Source organism: Hermetia illucens, chromosome 3, assembly GCF_905115235.1.
Source record: "Hermetia illucens chromosome 3, iHerIll2.2.curated.20191125, whole genome shotgun sequence".
Lineage (NCBI taxonomy): Eukaryota > Metazoa > Arthropoda > Insecta > Diptera > Stratiomyidae > Hermetia > Hermetia illucens.
In genome coordinates this window covers 146,600,353-146,628,161 of record NC_051851.1, presented here as the reverse complement: position 1 = coordinate 146,628,161, position 27,809 = coordinate 146,600,353, and the positions used below count along the sequence as shown (strand labels likewise).

Sequence of the window (27,809 nt, the reverse complement as noted above, 5' to 3'; positions counted from 1 at the left end):
AAACTTGTGAAGGATGACTTTCAGCGTATCTCTCAGACAAGGTCTTAACGGAGGCTTCGCCTTTGGACAGAATTACTCTTTAACTCTTGGAACTCGGACCTTTGTTTGGGATACCATATGTTGCCCCCCAAAAGATACCCCCGGCATTCCGCTCTGCTCTGGTTGGAAAACTCACCACAAAATTCGTTTTGAAACTCCGTTTACGTGTGACGTAGTCTTTTCGGAATGTTTAGAGTTTTCTTGATCCCTCTTTCAGGATGTTATATGGCCCAGCGGCTCAATCAGTCTTACAATCAACAGAAATTTGGAGGTGATAAATAGGATTCTAGGTGCTTGTTTAGGTATTCTTCCATGTGTGCCGAAAATTGTGCTAGAATATGTATGGAGGTTTCACTGCTCTCTTCATGAATCTGCAGACAATATCCTCTTTTATTTCCAGTTGCCCTGGTGGTAGTTTAGCTTATAGTGACCTATCAACTTTCTCACTATGAACCTAAGGCTTTTTTTGGTGACAACAATTTTGCACTTTGGATCATATGTCCCTGCAAGCACCCTAGATTGTTCAATTCTTAATATGCTCCCCTATAATAGTTCCTTAACTATTTTTCCTTTTTTCTGAATGTCATGGTCAAGAAATCCTTTCCTTTCCAGAGAATTTTTCTGATCCATAAATAGCATTTTTGCTCCCTTCATCAATAGTTCATTCGCTTCTTTTACTCACTATTCACATCTTATTGTGTACACTTTGCTCTGCCTGGCTCTCAGCTAGAGCTGCAATGTTCCCCCTCCTATAGTTTTTTTGAAGATTAACGTCTAGATAGATATAGAGATAGATTTCTGCCTGAAGTCGCAAGTTTTTTCGCGATCATAAGAAGACTAGAACTAATCATCATTGGACTTAATCAATTTTGAGTGAAAGTCAAAATATTTAGTTATCTCCTGTGACCACTGATATTACTTAATGCTTTGTGGATGATTCAATGATTAATTTTTGATATTCTGAGGAGATTATATTCTACTTCTTATCATAAAGTTGGGTAATTTGTCATCGGGGTTCTTGCGTTAGCTGGGTATTCGGTCAATTGAGGGGAAACCCGAAAAAAAACTTTTTTTGGTCTAAAGAATATTTCCCTTTGCAGCTTGAGCTATTTCCTTTTTAGTTAGTCGTTAATCATCCATTTCCTCTCTCATTCTCTTCATTATGTTGGAAGTCATGTAGCTATAACTTCGTAATTGTTCATACAATTAAAAGCTCCTTAATCAAGACCATTTGTTGCTTATCTAGTGACACAATAACACAAAAAACCTTCTGAGCGCGTTATCGGTGCCATTGGTGTCGAAGAGGGAGTGACATTGTGTGCTTATGCAAATTAACTGAAAATTCACATTCATTAATTACTTGACCTCAGCAACATATGTTCGTTGTTAGATTCACTTGTAGATTTGCGAAAATTGTTTACTAAATGCATTACGAGGTCTGCGTAACATTCGTAGCAGAATGTGGTCATCATATCTCGTGTTTGATTCATTCTCTGATCTCATTCACTACGTTAAATACGAGAAATTTGTTTAGATGAGTGACTCAACAAGTGATAATTTATTGATATTGTAGGAGTAACCGCAGAAATTGTTTAATCATTACGGCACACATATTGACAAGCTAATTTGAATTTTTTGTGTTCTGTTTCTGATTAGATTTTAAAAGTGGTTTTTATTTTTTGCTTAGATGTTTGAGAATTTGTCTAAAGATTCTTAAAGAGGCATTACCAAAAAAAAACCATTTCTCTGGCTTTGGTGTATTCTTGTAGAAGTCTAGACAGGCTGGTACTTTAAATCAGTTGATGCCAAGTGCGTTTAACTACATTTACTTTGCAGTTTGTAGAAAGTATGCTCCGCTTTCATTCATTTATTTAGTCTTTTGTTTTATAAAAAATGAAGTTGAAAAGCGGACATTGTAGACCGACATTAGATTCCACCACCAAATGTTTACTGGTGAAAACTCCTGTCGGAATCATGTCATTCTTTCTACCAGATCTCAATTGCCAAAACCAGGTCATACTGTGTTGAATTGAAAATCCAATTCCGTCCCGCGTTCGTATGTGATACTTCTAGGGAAAGGGGCCTTAATTCCCTCAAGCTCTTTACTATGCGTGGTAAAATAGTTAATAATCAAATTTTTTGCCAAGCACGATGTTAATCTAAATCAAATTTTGAATCAATTACAGATTACATTTTGAGAACAATACCCTGTCAAGAACTCTGGCCTTTTCATAGGAGGAAAAATATTATTTCTCTTTTTTCTCTCTCTCTTGTGAAAAGGTCGAGAATCAGAATCGCGCGTATCAAGAACGAGTTTGATCGATGCCAACATCTAGGTAATTCAAATCCTATGGTAGAAAAAAATGCCTAACATTCTGGGAAATCACGGATAAACTCAATGTCAATTATAGGAGTATCCAGCAGGTTGTGGTAGTGGACGTGGGACATTACAAACTGCTTGCTATATGGGTTCTACGTTTGTTACCGGAGAGACAAGATATGTAGACTGAAAGTTTCACAGTTTTAAAATCGTATTGAAATTTGTGATGAAATTTAGGTCCGTGTGTTTTTATGCATAGTAACCTGGTATCTTATTAACGAAAATTGCAAGACAACCAACCATTGGATAGACTGTAGTAAGCCGAGGAGAGGTTAAACAATAATTTTTCGTCAACTTCGACAGTGGTGTTGGCAGTACAGTAGCCTAGCTGGTTGAGTAATGTCCTCTCGACATCATAAATGTGATGATAATGAAATTCAATCACAGTTTCATCAAAAACCAAGTATTAACAAATTTAATAATACGAAAAAGAGATTGTGCTGATGTTCTGTGCTAAACAAAAACACTTAGAGGAAACAAATCATAGTAGCGTATGTCACGTTTGGAAACCTATTCATTCTGAGAAGAGTGTTGCTAAAAACGTACTAATCCACTTTGACAATACCGTGGAAAAGATAAAAGGCAAATGGGATTCATCAACACAGAGGAAGCACTAAGACGGACATAATTTAACCTCTTAGCACATAACGTTTCATATATTGGCATAAGCTAAGATACAATACAATACAGTGTTTTTTTATCCATTCAAATGCCACAAAGGCTGAATGCGCTGAGCAATATCAGGATCAATTTGTTTCTAAGTTCTTAACTTGCATAAAAAATTATTTCTTTCGTTTCTCTTGAAAATTGTTTGTTTTTTTCTATAGTTACGAAAGGTGTCCAATCAGAATGAAATTATGAGTAAAAATGTGTAGACAATAAAATTTAACAGTCTTAACATGACAATGAAAATATAACATTCTTAAACAAGAAGTAACATGAAGAAACGTCTCGCCATCTTCTTCAATAACTGCCTGAACAACGGACACTTCCCACACACACATCTCAAAGATATGGGGCCTATCTGTCTTCTTTCCAATATTGGAGAAACCATTGAACGTCGCGGTTCAAATCTCGCTGGCGGCAGTGGGATTTGTATCGTGATTTGAAGTCGAATACCAGTTGACTCAGCTGCGAATGAGTACCTGAGTCAAATCAGGGTAATAATCTCGGGAGAGCGCAATGCCTCCTACAGTGTACTGTAGTGTACCGTAACGGTCTTAAATGAAGTGCTCCAACACATTTCAAGGCCCTGATCCAATATGGATTGTTGCGCCAACGATTATTATTATTGAACGTATCCTACTAAGTCAACTCAATAGACACTACTTCCCTATCATTCCACTTAATCAATTCGGTTTCGAAAACCTCAGATCGACCGAGCAGGCAATCCTGTATCTGCAAGAATATATCCTCAATCACATGGAAAATAGGCATTGCACCGTAGCCTGCGCCTTAGACCTCGAAAAGGCATTTGATTCAGTTTGGAAATAGGGCTTGCTCTACAGTCTAATTGCTCCCTCCGCTTATTCAGAATCCTCGAAGATTTCATCTCCAACAGAACTTGCCACGTACGCTTCGATGGATTTCGCTCCATCGACTTCCTGGTAAACTCTGGAGTTCCTCAGGGATCTATTCTAGGCACCAAACTTTTTAACATTTTCTTCCACGATATTCCCCTGCCTCTCGTAACTTTATCCTCCCACGCCAACGGCAACTCAAGCAAATCCTCACCAGGGCGGGTGAGGTTCCCTCAACGACAATGATCCTCCCGCATCAGGAGGGATCCTCTTCGCTGATGACACCATCCTATATGCGAGCGGTCTCAGGTTCTCACTAGCCTCACTCTCTCTCAAACTCCTAACCAATAGGGTCATTGCGTATTTCAACCGGTGGGCCCTCACCGTTTATTCTGTTAAATCTGAGGTTATTTACTTCAGAAACCCCAGCGGGAAGTGCTACTGGCGCCAGAAACTAAAAACCTCCATTTACGTATTGCCAACCACACGCTCAAGCCGAAACCAAACATTAAATACCATTAAATCTCTCTCAACAATAAACTTAAATCCAACCTTCACGTCTGATCGGCTATTGTCAATGCTTCTAAGGCCTCACTTCCAACATGGAAAGTAATCACCACTCTTACTCAAAAGCTCCAGGCCTTTGCCTTGTCTGCGACGGGTGATTGGGGTACTTTGACCTGATACTATTTCGGACAAAGAAGTTTGTTAGCGCATATTTTTTTCTTCAGATCAATTAGACAGTTGGCAATTCCCCTTTTCTTGTCCCTTTCTTTTCGTTCTTTGTGAGGGCGTCGTTCCTACGCTAAAAAGCCTCGTCAATTTCCACAGAGAATCAGTTTGTCGAAATGCAGAGTCGCTACGAACTTGGTAGTTGAACAACGAAGTAGGAATTTATAGTGCATGCCTGGCTACATGCATTTTAGAAAAACCAGAACGCCTTACTTCCAAAACTAGAACATCAGCTCCAACTATTTTCAAAAATATCAAGAACAAAATAGCCTCATTCATTTTCCAATTCAATTACATGGTAACTACCTTTTAATGCGCTGCTTTTAAATTCAGGAAAAGATACAGGAGCTAGGAATTGGGGTAATGGAAATTATGAAAATGCTACGCAATCAAGAAAGGGAAAATCATTAAAACAACCAAATGAATTTTCTACGTCAGTCCGAGTCAAGTCAATGGAAAAGCGAAGATGATTCGTAAGCTGTGAGACTAATGGATCCTGAAATGCTCCAAACTATACTTTCTTATTGATAAAGAAAACGTGGTCATTATCTTCAATAATGCATCCTCGTTGCTATTTCTTCACTCCTTACTGGCTTGTTTTGACTCGGGGATGAAATGGGGAAGCCATGTTCGAGTCGGTGCAACAGTTGCTGTGAAACCTCCAGTCGATGTCTCTTCTGATCCTCCGATAGCAGACGTTGAGCATACATATCTAGCGGAGTCGTTTCAAAATCCTAAATCATCTATGACTGTCTATAGCGGGTAGATTATGGGTAGAAGACAGTAACATATTTGAAAATACATTTAAGAATAATACGAACCCGCCTCCTATTCAGTGAAGGTCATTCTCATTCTTATACAACATAATGTTATATAAACATGTTCTAAACATCCTTGGCTTTCTTACCATATCGAATTTGGAAGACAAAATTTCTAATTGATCCAAATGCCATGAGCGCTAAGCAGTACTTAATTCCTTAGAAAGTGGTGACAAGGGTGTGATATTGCTCAGTATTTATTTTCCATTTCTCCCAAGAAACAGACTAAGATCGGCATCGAAAATAAGGTTATTATTATCTAATCCCAGGCACTATTAAAGATGCCACTTTACAGATCTTGTTCTTGACTTTATTGCATCTTTCTTTAAGTGGAAACCAACAAATAAACTTTCAAAAATTTTAGTTACATCAGAACTATAAACGTAACTGAAAATGCCAACCACATATCCATTTCTTCCTTTTCTTTCATTCGTGAATATGAAATTATTCTGGTTCAGCGAAATTGTTCCTTACAGGACCTGCAGTCTTTGCAGAGGAGCTAGTTTCACTCATTTGTAAATCCTGAGAATCTGAGATATTTCTCAATAAGTGGAAAAAGAGGATGACGGACACCCATTTTGAATGCGACAATTGGAGAGGTTTTTTCGATGATTCCTGCCGTCGTAAAAATATTAGCTAAAATAATCCTGGCACGCAATAAGGAACACCTCAAAAACTTAACTGACAGAGAGTAGGTGGCATCTGTTTGCTCTCTCACAGGGTAATGGATTTGGATGCCAAATGACAAACAGATTTGCACTGAAGATAAAAAGCAACAAAACTAAGTTTCCCAGTCTGACTGGTCATCGTACTCTTACTATATGCACTAATGGGGAAAACATCGATGGCCTTGATCAATTGTCGTATCTGGCAACCGTTGTTCCTGTGGACGCATTAACAACGCCAAATCTGCTGTTTTGCCTCAAATTTGAAAATGGAGCTACTACTACAAGTTGAGGCTATTGTGCTTTTTGACAACGACCACTTTTACTTAAGACCTCTAAATTTTCATCAATTCATGTCTGCGCTTGCTATCTATCGGGGTATTCGGGCCTAATTAACTAGTGAAGAGCTTGTTTGGGATGCGAGCCTAAACGCCATGAAAATGTTGATCAGAAGGCGGGGGTGGCAGTAGATCACATATTAAAGAAGGGCGACGACACGATTGCGGTTTGTCGCATGCAATGGAATCCACTAGCCCAGGATGCCCGACGATTACTTTGTTCTAGAACTATGTGACGCAGAAGAATGATGGTGTGCAAGCTTCTCGAAAAATCGTAGTGGGAGTTGAAGTATAATACATTACCAAAAACTGACAGCGAGTGGATGTCGTTGACGGTCTACAAACCCTATGTGGGCCTCATCAATGGCAACCATATATGTAATCATTTATTAAAACTGAAGAAAAGAATATTGAAATTAAGAAAAGAATATATAGCACTAGAAAACCATAAAATTGTCCATGCTGAATCGCCCAGTTTTAAAATTATATTCTTGTGTACTATGCGCCTGTATATTCTCTGAGACAATGGATTCACTGAAATCCCAGTCTCGTTCGATTTTAAATTCAGAAGGATTGTGCAATAAACTAAAAGATCGGAACTGCCCGAAAGTTAAAAATGATATGGGTTGACCACTAAAAATAGAAATCTATTTATAGTGGGCGGAATACATAAATGCAGACACATAAAAACAAAAAGAGAACCGAATCATTCCAAATTAATTTCACACCTTTCTTTGCGTATTATACAATGGAAATGGGTCCACTAAAAAGCGGGCGTTTTCCGCTGATATAGCTGCCAACATAATGAACTGCTTAATTTGTCATACTTTCCAACTCCATTTCCCAAAATTGCATTCATTAGCACTTCTCGTTCACACGTTAATGTTATTTTCTCTTCTTTGCTGACATTGACATCGTACGCCTATCGCACGCTAATTTACCCTTGAAACGAAAGGCCGACAATTATTGACTGTCGTTCCGCTACCATTGTTGATACGACGTTGTAGGTGGCTTCATTTTTAGTTAGTTTGTATTTTCGGAAAATCTGTCCATAGTACTATGTTGTGTACCCACTTAAAAGCCATAACAACAAATGTCTACATAGAGAAGGCAACGATAAATAAAACTTTAATGGATGTGAATGCGATGTCATTAGATATCCACCTATGGAATGCTCAGCGTAGGACAGTAAATAGAGAAACAACATACTTCGCCCTTCACTAATTTACTGTGGAAAGTGGGACTTTCTTCGTATTCATAAGTTGTTTTTCTATTTTTCCAGATATCAGGCCGGAAAAATTTACACATATATCGGAGAAGTATGCGTTTCCGTGAATCCATATCGCCAGATGAATATTTATGGTCCAGAATATGTTAGTCAATATAAAGGTGAGTTGATAATTTTTCTACGTGCTACGTTACATTGGGTAATTGGGTGGTCCTTAATCAAGGGTGACCAATATAGGGAGCTTACACTAAATTAGTTCCTAGGCAAGTAAATACCATATAGTGAAGACTATTGCACAAGAATAGATAGTGCATTGGGGTTGGAGTCTTCAGCAAATCATTTTAGGAGATCAAATCAGTATTTGCATGCTCTCTTCGAACCGCAAATTAGCTAATTTCTTTATGGCTGCTAGACAATAGCAACAATTAAAATGAATGAACAATGTTAGCAATTGCGAAACAATTCCTATTTGTTCATCTGATTATCGCTTCAACACTTGTACTCGTGAAACACTGAATAAGTAAGATTCTGTTGAGGTTGCAAAATATATCAAGCCTCTTTAGAAAAAGTAGCATCAGTACTGGTGGCATAAGCCGTAAACTAAAAATAAGATGTAAACATGGAAATGCTATTACGTATGTTCGTGAAAATCATGCAAGAGAAGTTAGGTTGACAAACAATAATAAGAGGGGTGACGAATTAGTGTAAAACGTGGAACAAATTTGCAGGTTGAAAATGAAAGTAGAAAATAGGAAGACTAGGATTTGAAAAGAATATTTACTAGGGTAACAGGCGGTTCCTTAAAAAAGAAACTTTGAAATAATAAGGCAACTTTCATTAAGAAAATCAATGATTTAATTCCAATGAAAGTAGAGTAAATTCTCCACGGAATAGCCTTCCGGGAGAATTATAGATAATGAGTACAAGCTCCTCGCAAAGTCGTGCGAGAGCTGAAGCAAGAAAAACCGATAGGGCGTAGGTATGGTTGTCCATGGTGGTGTGTCCAACATCAGGGGTTTACGGCAACTGCATATATTGCTTTTCGTCAGAAAAAACTAAATGCCGATTATTGGACCGGATTTGGCCAACTATTTTATTTACACAGGGAGCCAACTCTATGATCAAAATCTCTACTGTTCGCAAAATAAGTTAGTTCCAACAACGCTTTGTGTTGAACTTGATTAGTCTTTTGACGATGAAGATTAGATACAGGAGGCATTTGAATGTGGAGCCAAAATTTATGTTCTAATTTAGTCAAAACCCAACTGACCATCAATTTTTGCAAAACAAAACCTTATTAAAACCGGTTCAACATCTGTCTGTCTTTTTTTTGAGAAGGTGGAAATCTTCAAAAGATGCTGGTCTGGACACACCACCGTGTGGGATTTTTACCCACTAAAACCACCCCCGACTTCCTCCCTGCCCCGCGGAACCACCATAAGGTATTACATCACGGGGCGGAGTCAGCTCATTTTAGCTTAGCCACTTTTCTTCTTTTCTCCTCTACTCTGCCTTTCGAAGTTTGGTTTCGATAGACGCGATCGTGGAGTTGATCGCTTCACAATTCTCTTGATGTGCTACCATTTTCGCCACCAGATTTTCTGGTAGCAGCACCTCTCCTAGAGTCTCCTCTCCATTCCTCCTTTCTTCCACAAATCTCGGGCAGTGGAAGAATACATGCTCTGGGTCCTCTGGGACTCCATCGCAATTTTGACAATCGGATGAGGTCTCCAATTGAAACCTGTGCAGGTATTGGTGATATCCTCCGTGCCCCGTGAGAAACTGGGTGAGATTATAATTAATCTCACCGTGTCGTTTCTTCAACCACTCCTTGATGGCAAGAATGAGTCTGTGAGTCCACCGACCCTTTCCCGAGCGTTCCCACCGCTCTTGTCATCTATTTATGTATCTCTCCCTCTCAGCCTTCTTCATCTGCGATGCAGGAGAGATTGGCTTTGTATTGTATATGTTCGCCATCTCATCCGCCAAGATGTCAATCGGCATCATTCCAGAAATGACGAATAATGCATTATCTGAGACAGCCCTGAAGGCAGAGCACATCCTCAGGGCTGTCTTTCTGTAAACTGCACTCAGTTTGTTAGCGTTACCTGACATCCGCAACGCCTCCCCCCAAACTGGGGTTGCATAGAGCATGATTGAGGTCACCACCCTCGCTATAAGCAACCTAGAGGTATGCCGTGGCCCTCCCACGTTCGGAATCATCATTGTCAGGGCCATACTTACAGTTGATAATTTGTCGCAAACATACGGCACGTGTTGCTTACAGTTGAGCTTCCTGTCTATCACTATCACACGCTTGAGTATAACTCTGATGGTCGGCTTGGAAGTGATGATATAATTCCCGATTCTAATACAGGGGTCATTTCTCTTCCGGCGCTTAGTGATGAGGAGCGCTTCTGTTTTTTCCTCCGCGCTCCAGAGCCCTTTAGTCAACTTTTAACAGCACTGATTGCCTCGCTTGAGTATAACTCAGCATCCTCGAGATGCTTTGCGTCAACAACCAGCGCTATGTCGTCATCGTAACCCACCACTGTGGCTTCCCTCGGAAGGAGATTAAGTACATCGTTGTACATGATTTTCCATAGTAGTGGGCTCAATACGGAGCCCTGAGGGACACCCGCGGAAACAACGTACTCCTGGCGTCCGTCATCGGTGTCATACCAGAGCCTCCTTTCTGTGAAATAACTATCGACGATAGCAGCGAGATAGGCGGGAATACCAACCTTCGCTAGAGATTTGCGTATTAGATTCCAATTGGCCGAATTGAATGCATTTTTCACATCCAAGTTACTACCACGCAATATTTGCTGGTACTACCCTTTCCGTGAAGTGCATCTTCGGCCAAGCCAGTAACCAATTTGATGGTATCAATGGTTGATCTGGCTTTACGGAACCCATACTGCCGATCTGAAAGGCCGCCTTGACTCTCAACAACCGGGAGTAACCTATTATAGATTACCCGCTCTAACATTTTCCCCACAGTGTCCAAAAGACAAAAGACCTGGACCTCGATGTTTACCGGGCTTAGGCAGAAGAACCAACTTCTGCCGCTTCCATGCCGCTGGGAATATCCCCTCGGACATGCACGCTTCGAACAACTCAGCGAACATGTCCGGTCTGGATTTCACGGCAAGCTTAAGGGCCTTATTCGGTACTCCGTCCTATTCTACCGCAGACTCTAGCAGCTCGTCTCTGATGACTGGCGGAATTGCCGTCAAATTCAGAGGTGGTTGCAATGTGTCGGTGCCCTTCTCTTGCTGGGGGAATAACCCCTGGATGATTTTCAGCAAGAGGGTAGGACACGTGATGTGCGGAGATAAACGGCCTCTGAATCGTCCCATCACGATTCTCTAGGCTCTCCCTACGGGTTCTGCTTCTGAGCAGAGCTCCTTAAAGCATTTTGCCACTGATCCACTCTACCTACCGCCCTCTGAACTGCTTTTCTGGCTCGGTGGCAGGCTGATCGAAGACCAGCCAGTTCAAAATTCTACCAGTAGTTTGGTCTTCTACTGGGGAATGAACACCCCCTAACTATGGACGCGTCACATGCTTTGGCGATGCATTGGGCCACATGGAAGGCTTTTTCCGTAGAGGCGCCTGCTTTATCAGGTTGATCTAACCACACCTCTATGAAGATCTGCTCATCCAAAGTTTTTGCAGACCAGCCTGAAATCTTTCTCGGTTTCGGGCATGATTGGTCTTTGCCCTGTAACTGGATACATGTCTCAAAGAAGATTGGCTGGTGATCGCTGCGGGTGTAACACAGTCATAAGGTTTCCGTAAACCCACAACAGACTTCTCGGTAAGTTCTTCCAATTTTGGTGGAAATGTGCAAACTGTGAATGCTCACGCATACAGTGAGTTACATCCTTTTACCTCGAATTTAAGGGGAGGTCCCAATACAAGCAAAAGGGGGTGTAAATTTTTTCCCGACTTGTTTAATATTTGCTGCGGGTCGGAAGGGTGATGCAGTTCTTCAGAGCTTGCAGTCGGACTCCAAATACACGCTCAAGGAGTTCTGTTTCTTCGATTCACTAGAGAACAATAGAGAAATTCTTTGCTGAGAGATCTCCGAAAATGGACCATATATTCTGGCCGCTTTCTGTATGGAAGTATTTCGCTCAGTGCACGATCTTGTGCACTTTGTCATTAGGACAACGAAACGAGTCAAAATTGAAGGAGAATTAGTAACAGTTTATGGGAGGGTTATTCTGCATTCTGGCATTGGCGTTATTGGTTTGGATTTCCCTATGCATATTTCCAATTTTGCAAAGAGGCAGATATGTTCTAACATTGAAGTTGTCACCGCTTCCAACAAAAAATAGAAACACGTTTGACCGGTCAGAATGGCATAGAACATTCCTAAAATCACAAGTTTTGGATATTAATGGAAAAGCTGCGCTTTACTTATCTGAGCGCTCCGTGAACTGATTTGATATGACATCACTTTCTCGGTATTCTGCTGTGTGTTTGCGCAAAAAGCTGTTTGTATTTCACTTCGATTGCAACAATATGAAGTATTTTTCCCAATTTATGTAAGTATATTGGTAAAGATACTTCATAATACTTGGATAAATAGACTTCTTTGTAATAATGGATATGATATTAAAATTGTGTTTTTGTTGATGCCTTCAAACTTTTGTATGCATCCCATTCACATGCAGCTGTTGAATTAATCTGTTGAAATTAATTTTGCTATTTTCAATGAAAATTATTCGAGCATGATGTCATTGTTCAAATACTTACTACAGGCATGCCTCCCCTGGTTTCTTAACAAAAAAATATCCCCGCGGTTTGTTTCGGACGGTCAGCTTATTTTTTATACAAAATTCTGTTTGTGATTGAAAAATTTGTTCAGCTAATTAATCGTCACTTTTATTTGCAGGGCGAGAGCTTTTCGAAAATCCACCGCACATTTTCGCCATAGCCGATGCTGCACACAAAATATTAAAACAACGATATACCGACACATGTATCTTAATATCAGGAGAGTCTGGAGCCGGCAAAACAGAGGCATCAAAAATTATCATGAAATACATAGCAGCTGTTACAAATCTACATGCACAAAGTGATATTGAAAAGTAAGACGTGGTACATTACAAATGAACAATAAAACAAATGGAAACTATCAATGCATGATGAAACCAAACATCACTTTCAAATTTTCAGAGTAAAAAATGTCCTCATTCAAAGTAATTCCATACTGGAAACTTTTGGAAATGCGAAAACAAATCGAAACGACAATTCTAGTCGCTTTGGAAAATATATGGACATTCAATTCGATTATAAAGCCGATCCTGTTGGAGGTGTTATTACAAATTACTTGTTGGAGAAATCAAGAGTTATCCAACAGCAGCCAGGAGAGAGGAACTTCCATTGTTTCTATCAGGTATGAGGTGCATTCGATTCTTTCATAAATGGCTCCAAAGCCAACTAATAAACAAAGAAAATTTGCAATTAGATAAGTTTCTCACTGTGATAAAAAGAGGGACGAAGACGGCTACGGTTTCTTACCAAGGCAGAGGCAACTCTTCAGACGCTGCCTCACCTCTGCCCTGGAAGCAATGTGACCGAAGTGGCTCGCAGATGTTATGCGCTCCCAGGGCAGAGATGAGGCAGCGTCTGAAGAGTTGCCTCTGCCCTGGTAAGAAACCTTAGCCGTCTTCGTCCCTCTTTTAATTTTGGAAACTTGGGTGTTAAACACGAAAAAGAGGAGTCCGTGGACTATCAAGATTGTGAGCAAGTTGCTCTCCATTTGGTCCAGTCCAGCATCAAATTGATGCGGACTTAGGACTCCCCAATCCCTAAAAAAAAGAAATTCTCACTGTGGTTTTATTCTCTATGCATTTTCAGCTCCTTCGCGGTGCCAGCGACTCCGAGTTACGACAATATGATATATCACGAGACCCAGCTAAGTATCTTTACACAAACCAGGGAAGCATGGAAACATTGTCTGAGAAAGCAGACTATAAACAAACATGCAGTGCGTTCAAAATTCTCGGTTTCTCTGAAGATGAGATTAGTACCGTTTGGAAAGTGGTTGCAGCCATCCTGCATTTAGGAAATGTAGAGTTCAAATGTGGGTAAAACGATAATTTACAAATAAAATTGTTTTTCGAGCGCAACTAGCTCCTTTTGATGTGAAAAGAAACAGTTTTTAATGCGTCTTAAACAAACTTCTGGTGTAAGATATTAACGTTTGAATTCAAAACTGCCTATTTTACAACCAAATCAATCAATCAATCCTATCAATCAATATATGCAGAATAAGCATTACAGATCTTTTAAATTTGTTTAAATCTTTCTTGTTTACTACTCGTAATAACTTTCAATCATCGCATGATTACAGTGGAAGAAGAATCAATTGGTATTTCTAACAAGTCCGCGTTGGCGTCTGCATCTAAACTATTGGAAGTTACCGAAGCAGAGATGCGAGATTCATTGACACAACGAGTAATTGCAGCACGTGGCGATGTAATGAAAAAAACGCATAATATTTCGGAAGCTGAATTCGGAAGAGATGCACTGGCAAAGGCAATCTATGATCGATTGTTTACGTGGATCATAAACAGAATCAATCAGGCTATATTGCCGAAAACAAAGTATCGTAACACTGTTATAGGTGTACTGGATATTTATGGTTTTGAGATATTCGATGTAAACAGCTTTGAACAATTCTGTATCAATTATTGTAATGAGAAGTTGCAGCAGTTGTTTATTGGTAAGTAAGAAGAAATATTGATTTTTATGGCATTTTAGACTTAAACAATTGAATTTGTTCAATTTATTGCTTGATTTCTATCCAAGTTGAATGCTTGCATGGATTGGATTTTATTTTCCAGATCGTCTTCTCCCTTTTCTTCCATATTTATCCCGGAGTCGTCTTGCCTTGTTCAAAATGCGCCTTAGTGAAGAATCACTCATCAAACAGGAGTGTTTGGGTGTTTCTTCATTATTTTCCTTCTCAAAGTAACGATTGCGGAGTACTTTGGATAAATTTAAAAAAATCGGTGAAATCCCGCTAAGCTTAAAGTATATAAGCCCTGAGCATTCATTGCTCCTCGTGGAAGGGCTATAAGGAAAACCATTTTGTTCTGATAACCACTTTGCAGTAAAAAATTGATGTATTGATGCTTGGGTTCTGGGCTTCCAAATGAGCTATTACTTCTCCATAGAAAGGTTCAGCTAATAAATCAGAAACCAAGTTAAGTTGTAGTCTATCATCATCAACAGTGCAACCACCGGTCTTCAGTCAAGGCCTTCTTTTTTTACTGTAGGTATTGCCCTTATAGACTTTCCTGGCTGGATGAGCCTCACCCATATGGATTGAGTGATCGGCCCATCACAACCTATTCAACCGGATTTTACCCACAACCAGACGGTCGTAGCATTGCTCATAAATTTTGTCGTTATATGCGCATGTAGGGGACCCAAAAATTCTCCGAAGGATCGCAATTTTTTTGTTAAGAACCCAAATCTCCGAGGAGTACATGAGGCTGGCAAGATCATTATATGTAACGTTCAGTGAGAGTTTTGACTCTATGGTGAGACATTTCGAGCGAAACAACTTTTGTAAGCGGGAATAGGCGATGTTGGCTGGCAATAACCGTGCACAGATTTCATCGTCGTAGCTGTTATGGTTGTGATTTTCAACTCTAGATAGAAGAAATTACTAACAGTCTTAAAATTGTATTCTCCTATCTTTATTGTTCTCATTCGACTAGTACCGTTTGATGCTTCTTTGGTTTTTGGTGCTGACGATGCCAGCATGTACTTGATCTTGCCTTCATTAATGGGCAACCTAAAATCCCGGGCCAATCAACGCCTGCTCTTTCTAGATGGAGGTAGACTGTGTATTCCCGGTTGTTCTTCCCATGATGTCAATACCGACAGCATAGGTCAGTAGTTGGGTGGACATGAAGGGGACGGTGGCTCTCCCATTTACATCAGAACCACTCATCAACTTTTCCAGGGCTTGGTTAGAAAGGATGCATAATAGGGCTTCCCCTTGTCTTAGGACATTGTTGATGATGCAAGGTCTCGAAAGTGATCCTGCTGTTATGGTGTGGTCGCTCGTCTCCAGGAAACCAGTCCCTATTCAGCGCATCTCTTGCACCGCTGTGAAATCAGTCTTATATTATGGCAGGGTATCGGTTAGCTGCTTGGCAGCTCCTTTTCTGTACAAGGAGCGCACGTTCCATGAGAAAATGCGCAAATCGTTCGTCCGTTTTCGTTATTGTGTCCGTCGTTGTAGAATTCGTCGAGTCTGGGGCTGAGAGAAACTGGGAAAAATTATAGTCACCTTCATACGATGATGTGAGAAAAAACAGAGTTGTAAAAAGGGGAATAAAGTTATCTGTTTACATCGGGAACAACATTTGGCCGATCGCGTTGAATGCAGTAGAACGACAGTGGTAAGCCCAACATATGCAATAAGAGGCGAATTTTACGTCGAGCTTCAAACACTATTACATCCAGCAGGGCGAAGTGTCACCTAATGAAAATTTTGGTTTCCTATGACACCTTGAACTACTTGAGATGCTATTAAATCATCTCCAAATATCCTTCGTGTCATTTCTTATGAATGCCAAAAAAACACTAAATTACAATTAATTACTTAGAATGAAAAGACATTTTTTGTCACACTTTGAATTACATGGATTGCATAATTCCATTCTATCAACATCATCAATGGTGCAACAACCGGTATCCGGTTTAGGTCTGCGTTAGTAAGGAACTCCAGACATCGCGGTTCTGCGCCGTGGTCCACCAATTCGATATCCCTAAAAGCTGTCTGTCGTCCTGACATACACCATCGCACCATCTCAGGCAGGGGTTGCCACGTCTTTTTTGCAGCCCAGCAGCCCATTAAATCGATTTGTTCAACTGATCAACTCGCTCACTTGACGTCAATTTTTTTAAAAACGTGTAAAAGGTTTTTTTATTGGTTGAAGAAGTTCTGAATCCGCATCCGCATGTGAAGATGGACAGAATCAATTGTAGAGAAAAATTCGCTTATTTTTTGGGACCGACTTGATCTGCCGTTCTGAGAAAAGTCTTTTTGGCGTCTGTGCTGATTAAGCTCTGTAACAGCTTTACCGTTTTCTTGATGCGAGCTAGCTCAATAACTTTGAGCGTTACGCTAGACACCCACAATAATCGTGTCCTTTAAGGACGTCCTGAGTTTCTTGTCTTTAACAATAATTAAGAAAATTTATAATCTAATTGCTTGATTCACTAAGAAATCCTGGAGATTTTGCGTTAAGGGATTTGGTTTGAGATATATTTGTAACTGTCCTCATTAGTAAAAACACGGGAACAGTGGCGAAGTAAAATTTTTCCGTGAGACGAAGGCGTTCCATTTGATACACTGTGGGATCCCACCAAAAAAATGAATCCAAAGCAGATGAGGGCTCTGATCAATTACTTATAGCAAAAGAACTACTTTTGGAAGAACTCCGTGAAACGGTCAACAACATTGTCGATGTCGTAGTTTGAGATAACGTGAGGCAGAGTTGTTTTTTTTTTTTGAAAAATTATTGCTTCGTGGTCGGTAAGGCTAGGAATTATTTCCAAGAAATAAAAGAAGGAATTAGGAATAACTTCGAGTGATAAGGTGATTGAACATGGTATTAATAATTACCACGTATGAAGGTTGGCAGAGACGGGCTGAAATGTTAAATGTTTCATGCTGTAGGAGAGGGTTACACGGCGCCATTGGGTTTGAATTGTTGTCAAACCCGGAAGGATATTTCGTATTAAACCTTACCCCTATGATGAGGGTCCACGTTTTTTGGGAGGTCCGTCGTTGCGGAGTGTAAGACATAACCATGCTTGAAAAGTCACAGGAATCAAGAGCATTAGAAAAAGAGCCGGCTCTGTTTGCACATTTTAGTGCCACATCAATAGCGGCAACATTTGAGAGCGAAACGTTCATGAAGGGAGTTGAGAAGCAATTTGCAAAGGTGCTAGTTATTCGAAGTTCTATCCTCTCTGTTCCCTGTTTCAGCTATCATCATCATATCACAAAATTATCATCATCACGGATTTCTTCCAAACCATCAAAGTTCTCACCAGCAAAAGCCCGGACCGACTACCTGGCCACACGGGTGCATGATGAAATGTAAAGCTCGGCTTAAAAAGTTGTCCTTGTTAGAATGAAAAGGGAACGAAGGCTATACAATCCAGTGTGGCGGGCCTCTGTTTCCCCCCTCCCTCCATATTCTTAGATGTATGGCGTAGGGTGCCCAACACCATTCGCACTGAATTGAACGAAGAATACAAACTAATATCCTTGGCTAAGAGTTAGCTCTTTACTAGAATCTTCATGACTTTCTTAGGAATTCCTAGTTCCAGGAAATATCACTCAGTACGGAAGATGTGAATAGATTGTCCACCACTTTTTCCTATAGCAAAGCTTTTCTCGTCAAGATTGGGGCGGCCCCTTTGCGGGGCTGTGACTTCGTCGGGTAGAAAAAACAACAACAACATATTTCAGTGTGATAAGTTTTCGAGACACAGGACTGCTCTCAACTAGACTAAAACTTACGAATCTTGATTAGGCCTTCTCGCGGAAGATGACTGGTCTCTATGGATAGACCTGGCCAGGTTTATAAGAGAAGCTAGAATCAGACTCTAACTTCGACTTTCAGTCTCCTTTTTTCAGCCTGCTGGTTGGCCAAGATCTCGGCCAGCACCAGCATGCGCGTTTTTCTGTTTTATTTTAGCTTGCTTTTCTACTTTTGTTTCACGTCCGAACAGCAAGGAGAAATTTAGTCTCCCGATCGCTTCTCCCCGGGACGCGGGACCTCCTTAAGGAAGGACTGCATACGAGCAACTTCATTAGACACTGACAACATATAACCGCTGTCATTATAGGGAACAGCATGCCAATTCGTTCACGGCGGGAGTCATCGTAAGCCGAACCGGTAACGACGAAGCCTGACTAATAATTGAATTCAGTTTCAACTCGATGACATTAATATGCATGATTGGACGAAAGTGTAGCAATCATAATGCTGAAATCTACCGGGTTTGACTACGAACCTGGTAAACGCTGGACAATTCCTATGATTGGCCAAGTAGTCGGTGTTTTCTTCTGGAGTTTCATTACATTATTCAGGATTGCGGAAGTTATCGTATTTTCTTCAGCGGTAGGCGAGGTTACAATTTGTAGCTGCGTGTCCAACACGTTAGCAGTTTTTACACTGCAAAACTTGTTCAGTTCTGATTTGTTCGAATCGTATGGTTTACCGCTTTGGTTTGTACCAATTGATCGGTGGCAAAGGAGTCATCGAAAGTCATCAGCCAGACTTTGCTCTGACGGGTGTCAAGTTTCGCTCTAGTCGTAATGAAAGGCTTTATATTTATAAAATTGGTAATGCCTTCTGCTCGGACATTGTCTCCGATTTGCTCAGGGGAGTAAGTGTAGTTCAAGCCAAGAATTATTATTGAGCTTTATTATAGTCCCCAGTTGATGACATCTTTACGAGGATTTAATTCTCTAATTCTCGCGTAATGCTTTCCTTTGTTACGCCGACAGACTCTCGACTCTCCATCACGATGATGGTGAAAGTTTGAGTGTAATTAGGGTGGAACGGGTGGATTTATGACTACCCGGAGAGTGTCTGGAAGAAGTCGTTGCTGTTATGGCTATTTTTGGCTATTTTTGATGAGGACGAAGGTTGGACTCTTGCTTGCCGTAATATGTCGCTGAGTGTGACCAGCGCAAGTGCTTGTATTTGGGATGTTCATTTTCTATTATCTACTGGTGGGAACCCTCGGCTGACAAGAACAGTTATTTACTTCAGTAGTACAGTGACCCAAAGCACGCCGTCCAATATTTTCGGTGGATTTATGAGTAATATTTGAAATGACATCAGGACAAGCACAAAACGATGCTTGTGTTTGATACCCAAGCCCCATGCTTTTATTACTTGACCCTGAGTGATGGCTATATTTCATGCTCTTTCACTTATTTTTCTAGAATTGGTATTGAAGCAAGAACAGGAAGAATACAATCGGGAAGGTATCGAGTGGACAAACATTGAGTACTTTAATAACCAGGTAAATCTGGAGATAATTCAATTCAAATAAATTCTTTTAAAATAATAAATTACTTTAATAGATAATCTGCGACCTTATCGAGCAACCACATAAAGGCATTATAGCCATTACCGATGAAGCCTGTCTTACAGTTGGTAAAGTCACAGATGAAACCCTCCTAGAAGCGATGGACAAAAACTTAGGCAATCACCCACATTATACCAGTCGACAATTGAAGCCAATGGATAAAGCCCTGAAACACAGAGAAGACTTTCGCATCACCCATTACGCTGGTGATGTAATCTACAGTATTAATGGTTTCTTGGAGAAAAACAAGGACACACTTTTCCAAGATTTCAAGAGGCTACTGTATCATTCAAAGAACAAAAACTTAAGTGGAATGTGGCCCGAAGGAGCACAAGATATTACTAAGACTACGAAACGACCTTTAACTGCCGGAACGCTATTCCACCGATCCATGGTAGATCTAGTTGCCACCTTAGTTAAGAAGGAGCCATTCTATGTGCGTTGTGTTAAGCCGAATGATATTAAGAGTGCAGCGGTGTTTGACGATACACGTGTCGAGCATCAGGTTCGATACTTGGGATTGTTGGAGAATGTACGGGTGCGTCGTGCTGGCTTTGTACATCGACAGCGCTACGATAAGTTCTTGTTAAGATATAAGATGACGTCGGAATATACTTGGCCTAATTTCCGTGCCGGTTCTGATAAGGATGGTGTTAAGGTGCTGATAAATGAAAAAGGATTTGCAAATGATGTGAAGTTTGGTCATACGAAGATCTTTATAAGGTAAGTTTGTTTGATGAAATTGGGCATGATTTGATCTTGAACGTACAGATTTAATCGTCGGACATTTTTTTCATTTCGCTTTCTAATTAACCTTCATTTATTGATTGGAAGCTAAGCTTTTTCTCAGTTTTGGCAGTGAATGTTTAAGGTTCTTCAGTTTGGGTGAGGAAAACTTGGAAGTATTTTGGTTGTGGAAAATTCCAAAGCAGCTTCATTGGGCAAACGAGTCCAAATTCGATACTACTTTCTTTACTCAACGGGTTAATATGAAATTAACAGATTCACAGAAAAAAGTTTTCAACATAAAATCCATCATTCGCTGCTTGAACGAAATGGTTGTGTCTCTAATGATTGCAATTTACAATGTGAGTAGTTTTGTGACTAATAAGTTTTCCTCTGTTTGGGGGTTCACAGCCGTTTTTGGTTATCACTAAATAACTTCGTTTTTCAAAACTACTTTTCGTTGTAAACGGATCATGTTTTCCGAACTTATACTCAGCTTCGAAATGTAATGAAATGTTCTAAGCCTTCAGACGAAAAGTTCTCCTGATAGCCTTTCTAATAAAGATATCAGAATATAATTCTCTCAACCAACCAGAAGTGAATTATTGTCGAGTCAGTAATAAAGAATGATATCACTGATAATTTCAATCATTGAAATTCAACGACTAAAAAGGATAAAAGTATCCAGTGGGTCAACCTCGTCGTTTGCAAGGCGTATCATAATCTCGGAGCTGTTTTCCGTGGAAGCCGTCTCCGACGACGTGTAGCACCAGAAACGCGGTCTGATGCGAGAGCTCAGTGGATAGCTTCTTGGCACCTCTCTGAAAGATGAGTGAGCATTGCATTCTCGTCATTAGAAACAGGAAGGGGCACTAGAAATAAAAAGCCAACATAATTGGCTTTTCTACTAGAACTTTCGCGATGAAGATGTCCCCGATGGCTTTAAAAGGAGGTCAGGCCCCGAAGGGAACGACGATAGAATTGCGGGGAGATAGAAGGCTTCGAGATTGAATGAGATTTGGAGCAAAGTTCTTAAGTTGGCAGCTAAGACCAGGTCGGAGTGGTTCATGAGCACATTTAAATCGTGTATGGTATAAGGAGAGTTTTTCATTCAATAGAAAGTGCGGAAGTTGGTTCTGCTACCGAAGTCAGAAGACCATCTGGCGTGCTATCTTTTAGACAAGATATTGAAGAGGCTGATATACAACAAGCTGCTCCTGTTCGTCGCGCTTGTAGGCGATCTATCAGATTTGGGCAAGCTCGTTTTATGACCGGTGCAATAGGCCCCTGTTGTGGAACGGCACGTACGATGTAGTACTTGGCCTTCCCAAGTAAGAAGTGTCAACAATAATTGGTTTTGCAAATGACCTGGCGGTGGTTATAGTTGTGAAATACAACTCATAGACTATGCGCGGTAAAAGGCAGTAAAGGCCAGTTCACCTCCAACGAGGATACCTAATACCGTAGGCCCAAAATATAGTTGCAGATAGCTTAGTGTAGAGGTGGTCAAATCCATCCTGCTGTTCGACTCCCAGCTGGACAGCATAGATAACGCTGTGAGTGAGTTTGGGATAGTGACTAATCGCATTTGCAGCGTATATAGGAAACCATTATCCGATAAAGCGGGCGGCATCACGAGAATTATCCCATTGGATCTTCCAGCGAACGCGGCGCGCTATCTTTACCAGAGGAGGTCCGACTTGATTGCGTTCTTGTGAAGAGCTATTAGAATAGCAGCAATGGCGGGATGATTCCAAAAAGCGTCGCTGGACTCACATTTAGTCGAACGTAAGTCTCAGTTCACACAGTTCTTTACGGGACGCTAGCATCGCTTCAGACTGGCCCGAATACTCCGCTACACTCGAGGATCTGGAAAATGTTATGTGTCACTGTGTGTGTGGCGACTAAAAAGAAACTCCTGGAGCTTAAAGCCCGGAAAACGCAATGGACGCGTTTTGATTGTGCTGGTGTAGAGCAGAACTCCTCTCCCGGTGGTCCCCTGGGATATGAGTCGGAGAGTGCGAGTGGTTTTATTGGGTGAAGGTAGATAAGTAACGGCCGCTCCGAGGAGCCCAATCAGCGCTGTGGTGCGCCGTTTTGATGTTACGAATTCCTAAGACGAAGACTGTTGTGATAAGAGCAAGGGGGCAGAGCTCAGCCAGTTCAGATCTTCAGAACCAGCCCGTAGCAGCTAGCGTCGGTAGCTTGGCTTTAGTTGCGAGATCTGAACTGAGAAGTATTCAAGTGTGATCTGAAAAGGATCTCTGGTCAAACACTCCCCAGGATCTCCTCCCAGCCGTCAGAGATCTCTGAGATGGGAAAATGGAAGGTGGTTGTATTATCCCTATTACACATCGATCGATTTATGTTAATAAGCCTCCTGAGGCTCCTGTGCGACGTTAATGTCTTCCTTCTGAGTCGCACTTCGAGTGTAGCAGATTTATCTGCGCTACCTTCAACATGATTTGCCTGCATAGGGGGTTCGCTTGTCCCCGTCGTACCAACGATTTTCATCTCCTCCAACAGCTCATTGGCCGCGTCGCGTTGATCCATCATCGTCCAGCTTCGCGGAGTGGAAAACTTTCACCTTTGCGCTCCTGACTCCGAACCACACGTTGTAACCCCGCCGTTTATACGAAGCAGAAAAGGTTGGCTTGTTCCAACTTGATAACCGCCCAGTCGCCCGTGGGAATCCTGGGGTCGGCAGTACCGCCCTCCTTATTTTTCGCAATCTTACTCGAAATATATATAGCCTTCTACGACTGGCTCTTGAGCACGACTTCAGTGCATCTCCGCTTTTTAGCCAGTTTCCGATGACTGACATTCTTGACAACTCTTGCTTTTGAGAGGGCTCTCGACGACGACGGTTTCAGGTTAGGACCACTATGGCTGGTACGCGCTACACCTGATGACAGTGGATTCGAAGTTGGAAACGTAGCCGGCACCGACTGTACTGCCCTCGATCGCTTCTGTCTCCTGGCTGGATGCCAACAGCTCGTCCTACAGTGATGCGCCTGGCATCACCACTTCTTCTATCGCCTGTTTTATGTACTTTTTAGTTGAGTCCATGTCTTGAATTCACTAGTAGTTCCTGAAATATGTCCACCCTGACTAGCTCGGTCAGGATCTTATTTGAAACTGAAGGTGTCCAATGTATTCAGAGTTCGCATACTAAAGATCAAGCTCCCTATCGGCCATGCAGTCCTCGACGTATGCTGTACAACTTTGGCTTGAAGTGCTGTCAGCAGCTTCTGCAAAGAGGACGATCCCCGGGCAGACAAACAGACCCTCGTCAGTTGGATGAGTTTACTCCCAGCCCGGTCCTATACTCTCTTGGAAAATCCAAAAACGGTTTCCAGCGGCCACCGCGAGGAGGTCGTCTGAGGAGTTGCAATCTTAACCTGAAGCATAATCAGACCATTCCGCCAAAATTGGGTGAAAATCTCAATGCAAGATGGCGCAAAAGCGTCTTTTATATTCTCTACAGTGGCATACGTTCGTCCTTCTCAATTGTCGGGTTCGTTGTGGCGAAGTCTGTCCGTTAATTTTGTTGATTTGAAGTTTACGGTCGGGTTATTGGCCCGAAGCCAAAAATACACTTGGTATGAACGCACCAAACATTCGCATCTGCCTTTCAATTAATCTGTATAAGTACGTCACATAGTTCATATGACGGATACTTGCTGGGTAGGATTTTACTTGCCAAACAAAGGTGTTTCCGAACATTGAGTGATGGAGTTCGCAAGAGCATGAGAGCCAACGCCAGCACTTTGACAATCTATGATTAGCAACTAGAAATTTGAGATTCCTAACTCCCTCTACCTCTTATTTCCAGATCACCACAAACTCTATTCACTCTAGAAGCACAACGGAATGAAATGATACCAAACATCGTGATCCTTCTACAAAAACAAGTTCGCGGATGGATTTGTCGTCAGCAATATAAGAAGATGAAAGCAGCCTTGAAAATCATGAAATACTATCGAAACTACAAGCTACGGTCATACATCGCAGACCTTGCAAAACGATTCAAAAATGCCAAAAACCTGCGAGACTACGGCAAATCGATACCATGGCCAAAACCACCAACAATTGGAAAAGATGCCGAACCAGGATTGCGTCAAATCTACAACAATTGGCGTGCTTATATGATTTTGCGCAAATACCCACGTTCAGAATGGCCACAAATGCGCTTGCAAATTATCGCAGCGAGTGCTATTCGAGGACAACGCAAGTATTGGGGTCAAGATCGTAAATGGCTCGGCGATTATTTGGCAAATACACATGAGAATTCGTGTTATTCGGCGTACAATGCGAGCGTGAAGAACTTGAAGAACACCGACAATTTCCGATTTGTTATGTTCTCGGCGTTTGTCAGGAAATTCAATAAATGTAATAAGAGTGCCGAGAGAGCGATTGTGCTGACAGATAATGGAGTGTACAAATTGGATGGTGCCAAGAATAAATTCAAGAATATGAAACGGACAATTTGGATCAAAGATGTAAGAAACGTCTCCTTTGGGATAGCTCTTGATTAGATGAGGGACTATGTAATGACTGCAAAGTTTACTCGTCTAAACATTATTGCCTATGAAAATCATGAATATCCTTTATTTCCAGCTGACATCCCTCAGTATCAGTCCCGGAAAGGACCAATTAATCGTCTTCCACTCGCCTCAGCATAACGATTTGGTAGTCTCGCTCATGGGGGAGCACACACCCCTGAAAGAAGATCGAATCGGTGAAGTTGTGGGTCTAGTTTGCAAGAAATATTATGAGTAAGTAGTTTGATAGCTTTCCCCCAGGATCATGGTAAGAAATCCAATTTCTACTTGAACCTTTCAGTATATGCCAGAAAGATTTACGCGTAGACGTAAACTCCACCATTCACTGCTACCTGGGCAACAAATCGCGAACGATAGTGATTGAGGGCGTGACAGGTGTTGAGAATCCCAACTTCAGACATAACGGTGCTAATATTATTTTCGAGGTTCCACCTTCTTATTGCGTCTAACAAAATTTCAGTATAGCTAAGTCTAAGCGTTTAATGTGTATGAGACGAAGACGTATGGCGTAATCAAGGGATTTCAAAAATCAGATAGCTTACAAGCGAACAAAGTTGGAACAGATTCCATTCTGGATGTTAATTGATCATGCCATTGTCTCTAATCATTGATAGTCTTAATATAATTTCATTTAGCTGGTAATTAAATTTAGGACTAAGATTGGGAGCTAAGCTAAGAATCAGAACGGACCAAGACTCGAAGCAATTAACGAATCAAGAAAGTATTAATTGCATAACTGCAAACACGGCTATAACTGAAAATACTCGTCAATTATTCAAGTCTTCGCGTTTCACTTTGTCAGAGCTTCCCGCTTCAGCTACAAAACAAGTTTGCTTCTATTGAGCGTCCAACGACATTACATTCGATATTTTATTTACCATATTTTTACTTAACAAGAAACCACCATTTACTAAACATTCAGGAAGCAATCCGCCTTTTACAGTGCTGCCTTGATTTTTATACAATTTTTTACACGCATTGAGTATATTTTTAAATTTTGTATATTTTTCTAATTGTTTTTATCACGATCATTGTTCCCTTCGCTTGTTTGTTTGCAAATTGAGTAACTGCAATTGTTATAAATAAATCTCGCGCATTGTTCTTTTAAATAATCGTCCAAGCTTGTACTTAACATTCAAATCTAGAATAGAATATTTTTTAAAAATATTTTCAACACGTGAAAAACGAATGAAATTAACATAGAATGTGAGAACTCGGTGCGCTGAGCAAGTGCCATTAAGAAGATAATGACATGGATGCATTTGAAACCCATTTTTCTGAGAAACTATGTATGCGATAAAATTTTTCTTTATTAAATCTATTGAAATGTTAGCCCCTAATGTTGATAAGTTAGTAGATTGTAGAAAACGTATATATGTAACTGTTGTACTGTTGTGATAAAATGCATTTTGTGCCTTGATTTGTACACGATATGCGAAAAAAAGTAAGACCAGGCAATTTATAGAAAATTGAAAGGAATGATATGCAATAAAATAATTTGGCCTTTTAATCGAGTTGCATCTGGTTTCTGTTCAATTCAGTAGTTTTATTGGTTTGAAGCGAGTATTTATTCATCTTTTATGATTCCACAGGCGATTTTTCACTCTTCCTCTCACCAATTACTCCTTCCTAATTATTTTCACCTTTTGAATGCGTCCTTCAAATTTCGTCTCTAGTTTCCAGGTCCTAGGCCTTCTTATAGACGCTAGAGATTCCTTGTTGAATATACTTTATAATTGAGAAAGAAACCTCATCACGTACGACAAACATTCAATTGAAAAAGTGCTCGTTACTAGGAAAAATGAATCGACGACATAAACAACCCACAAAAAGAAACCCAGAATGTTTCTAGTTTAAGATACTTTGTAGAAATTCTTTGTGTACTTAGCACCCTTTTCAACGAAAGCGATTAAAATGAAGAATATAGCTCAGGGGACTTCCTATTCATCCAAACCAAGTCGACGTTACCGACGAGAAAGGATACACAGGAGACTTCTTTCTTACTGCAAATGTGCAACAAAAGAGTTTTAAATAACGAAGAGTTTGGAAGCGCTGATGGAATTCGTGCACAATTACGGTGGTTTCATAATGGACATGCGTGCTTGCCTCATTGGAAAAACGTTTTTACTCACGAGACTACTTCCTTTGGACATTAAAGAAAAATCGCACCAATCTCGCCCTAGTTTGTGAAGCTGCTAACAGAAAAAGTTTTTTTTATGACCAATGAGAAGCCGTAACGATTTCTTTTATGTTTTATTTAGGACGACTGATACTGAAAAGGTTAATCTTTTTTATGGAGTTTTAAAGCAATTCTGTTACCTGCGTCAATTGAGTCGTCCCAAGTGCTTGTAAATGCCCGGAATTGAGCTTTTCCGTGCCTTGAGTCATTCTCCGCAGTGTGCATGCACTTCACTTGACCAGTATATATTGTAATTTAAGCGACTTTATTATGAGTGCAGGTAGTTTGTCATTGATGTTGCACAGCTCATAATTGCAACAAATTCCTCAGTCTGGTCCAAGTTGTGTAGATTGTTTCTCAGTGCCTTCGTTAAGCTGCATTTGCCGTGTGCAACTCTCTGAAATCGAAGTATTGTTCCGCTGAATGTGTGCTGGCTCATCTCACATTTTAACTTCTGCGTTTTTGA

At 40.7% G+C, this 27,809-nt stretch overlaps 1 protein-coding gene across 1 annotated transcript in view; it reads left to right on the top strand.

Annotated features, from left to right (window-relative positions):
- LOC119650845 (unconventional myosin ID) overlaps positions 1-26,676 on the top strand; it is a 57,731-nt gene extending 31,055 nt beyond the window's left edge. The window contains exons 2-11 of the mRNA XM_038053990.1: positions 7,775-7,881; positions 12,627-12,822; positions 12,911-13,130; positions 13,595-13,820; positions 14,091-14,462; positions 19,728-19,807; positions 19,869-20,596; positions 24,435-25,101; positions 25,220-25,377; positions 25,445-26,676. Of these exons, the coding sequence (XP_037909918.1) occupies positions 7,775-7,881; positions 12,627-12,822; positions 12,911-13,130; positions 13,595-13,820; positions 14,091-14,462; positions 19,728-19,807; positions 19,869-20,596; positions 24,435-25,101; positions 25,220-25,377; positions 25,445-25,613 (2,923 nt within the window). The 3' untranslated portion in view covers positions 25,614-26,676. The remainder of the gene's footprint in view (positions 1-7,774; positions 7,882-12,626; positions 12,823-12,910; positions 13,131-13,594; positions 13,821-14,090; positions 14,463-19,727; positions 19,808-19,868; positions 20,597-24,434; positions 25,102-25,219; positions 25,378-25,444) is intronic.
- The last annotated feature ends 1,133 nt before the right edge of the window (positions 26,677-27,809 follow it).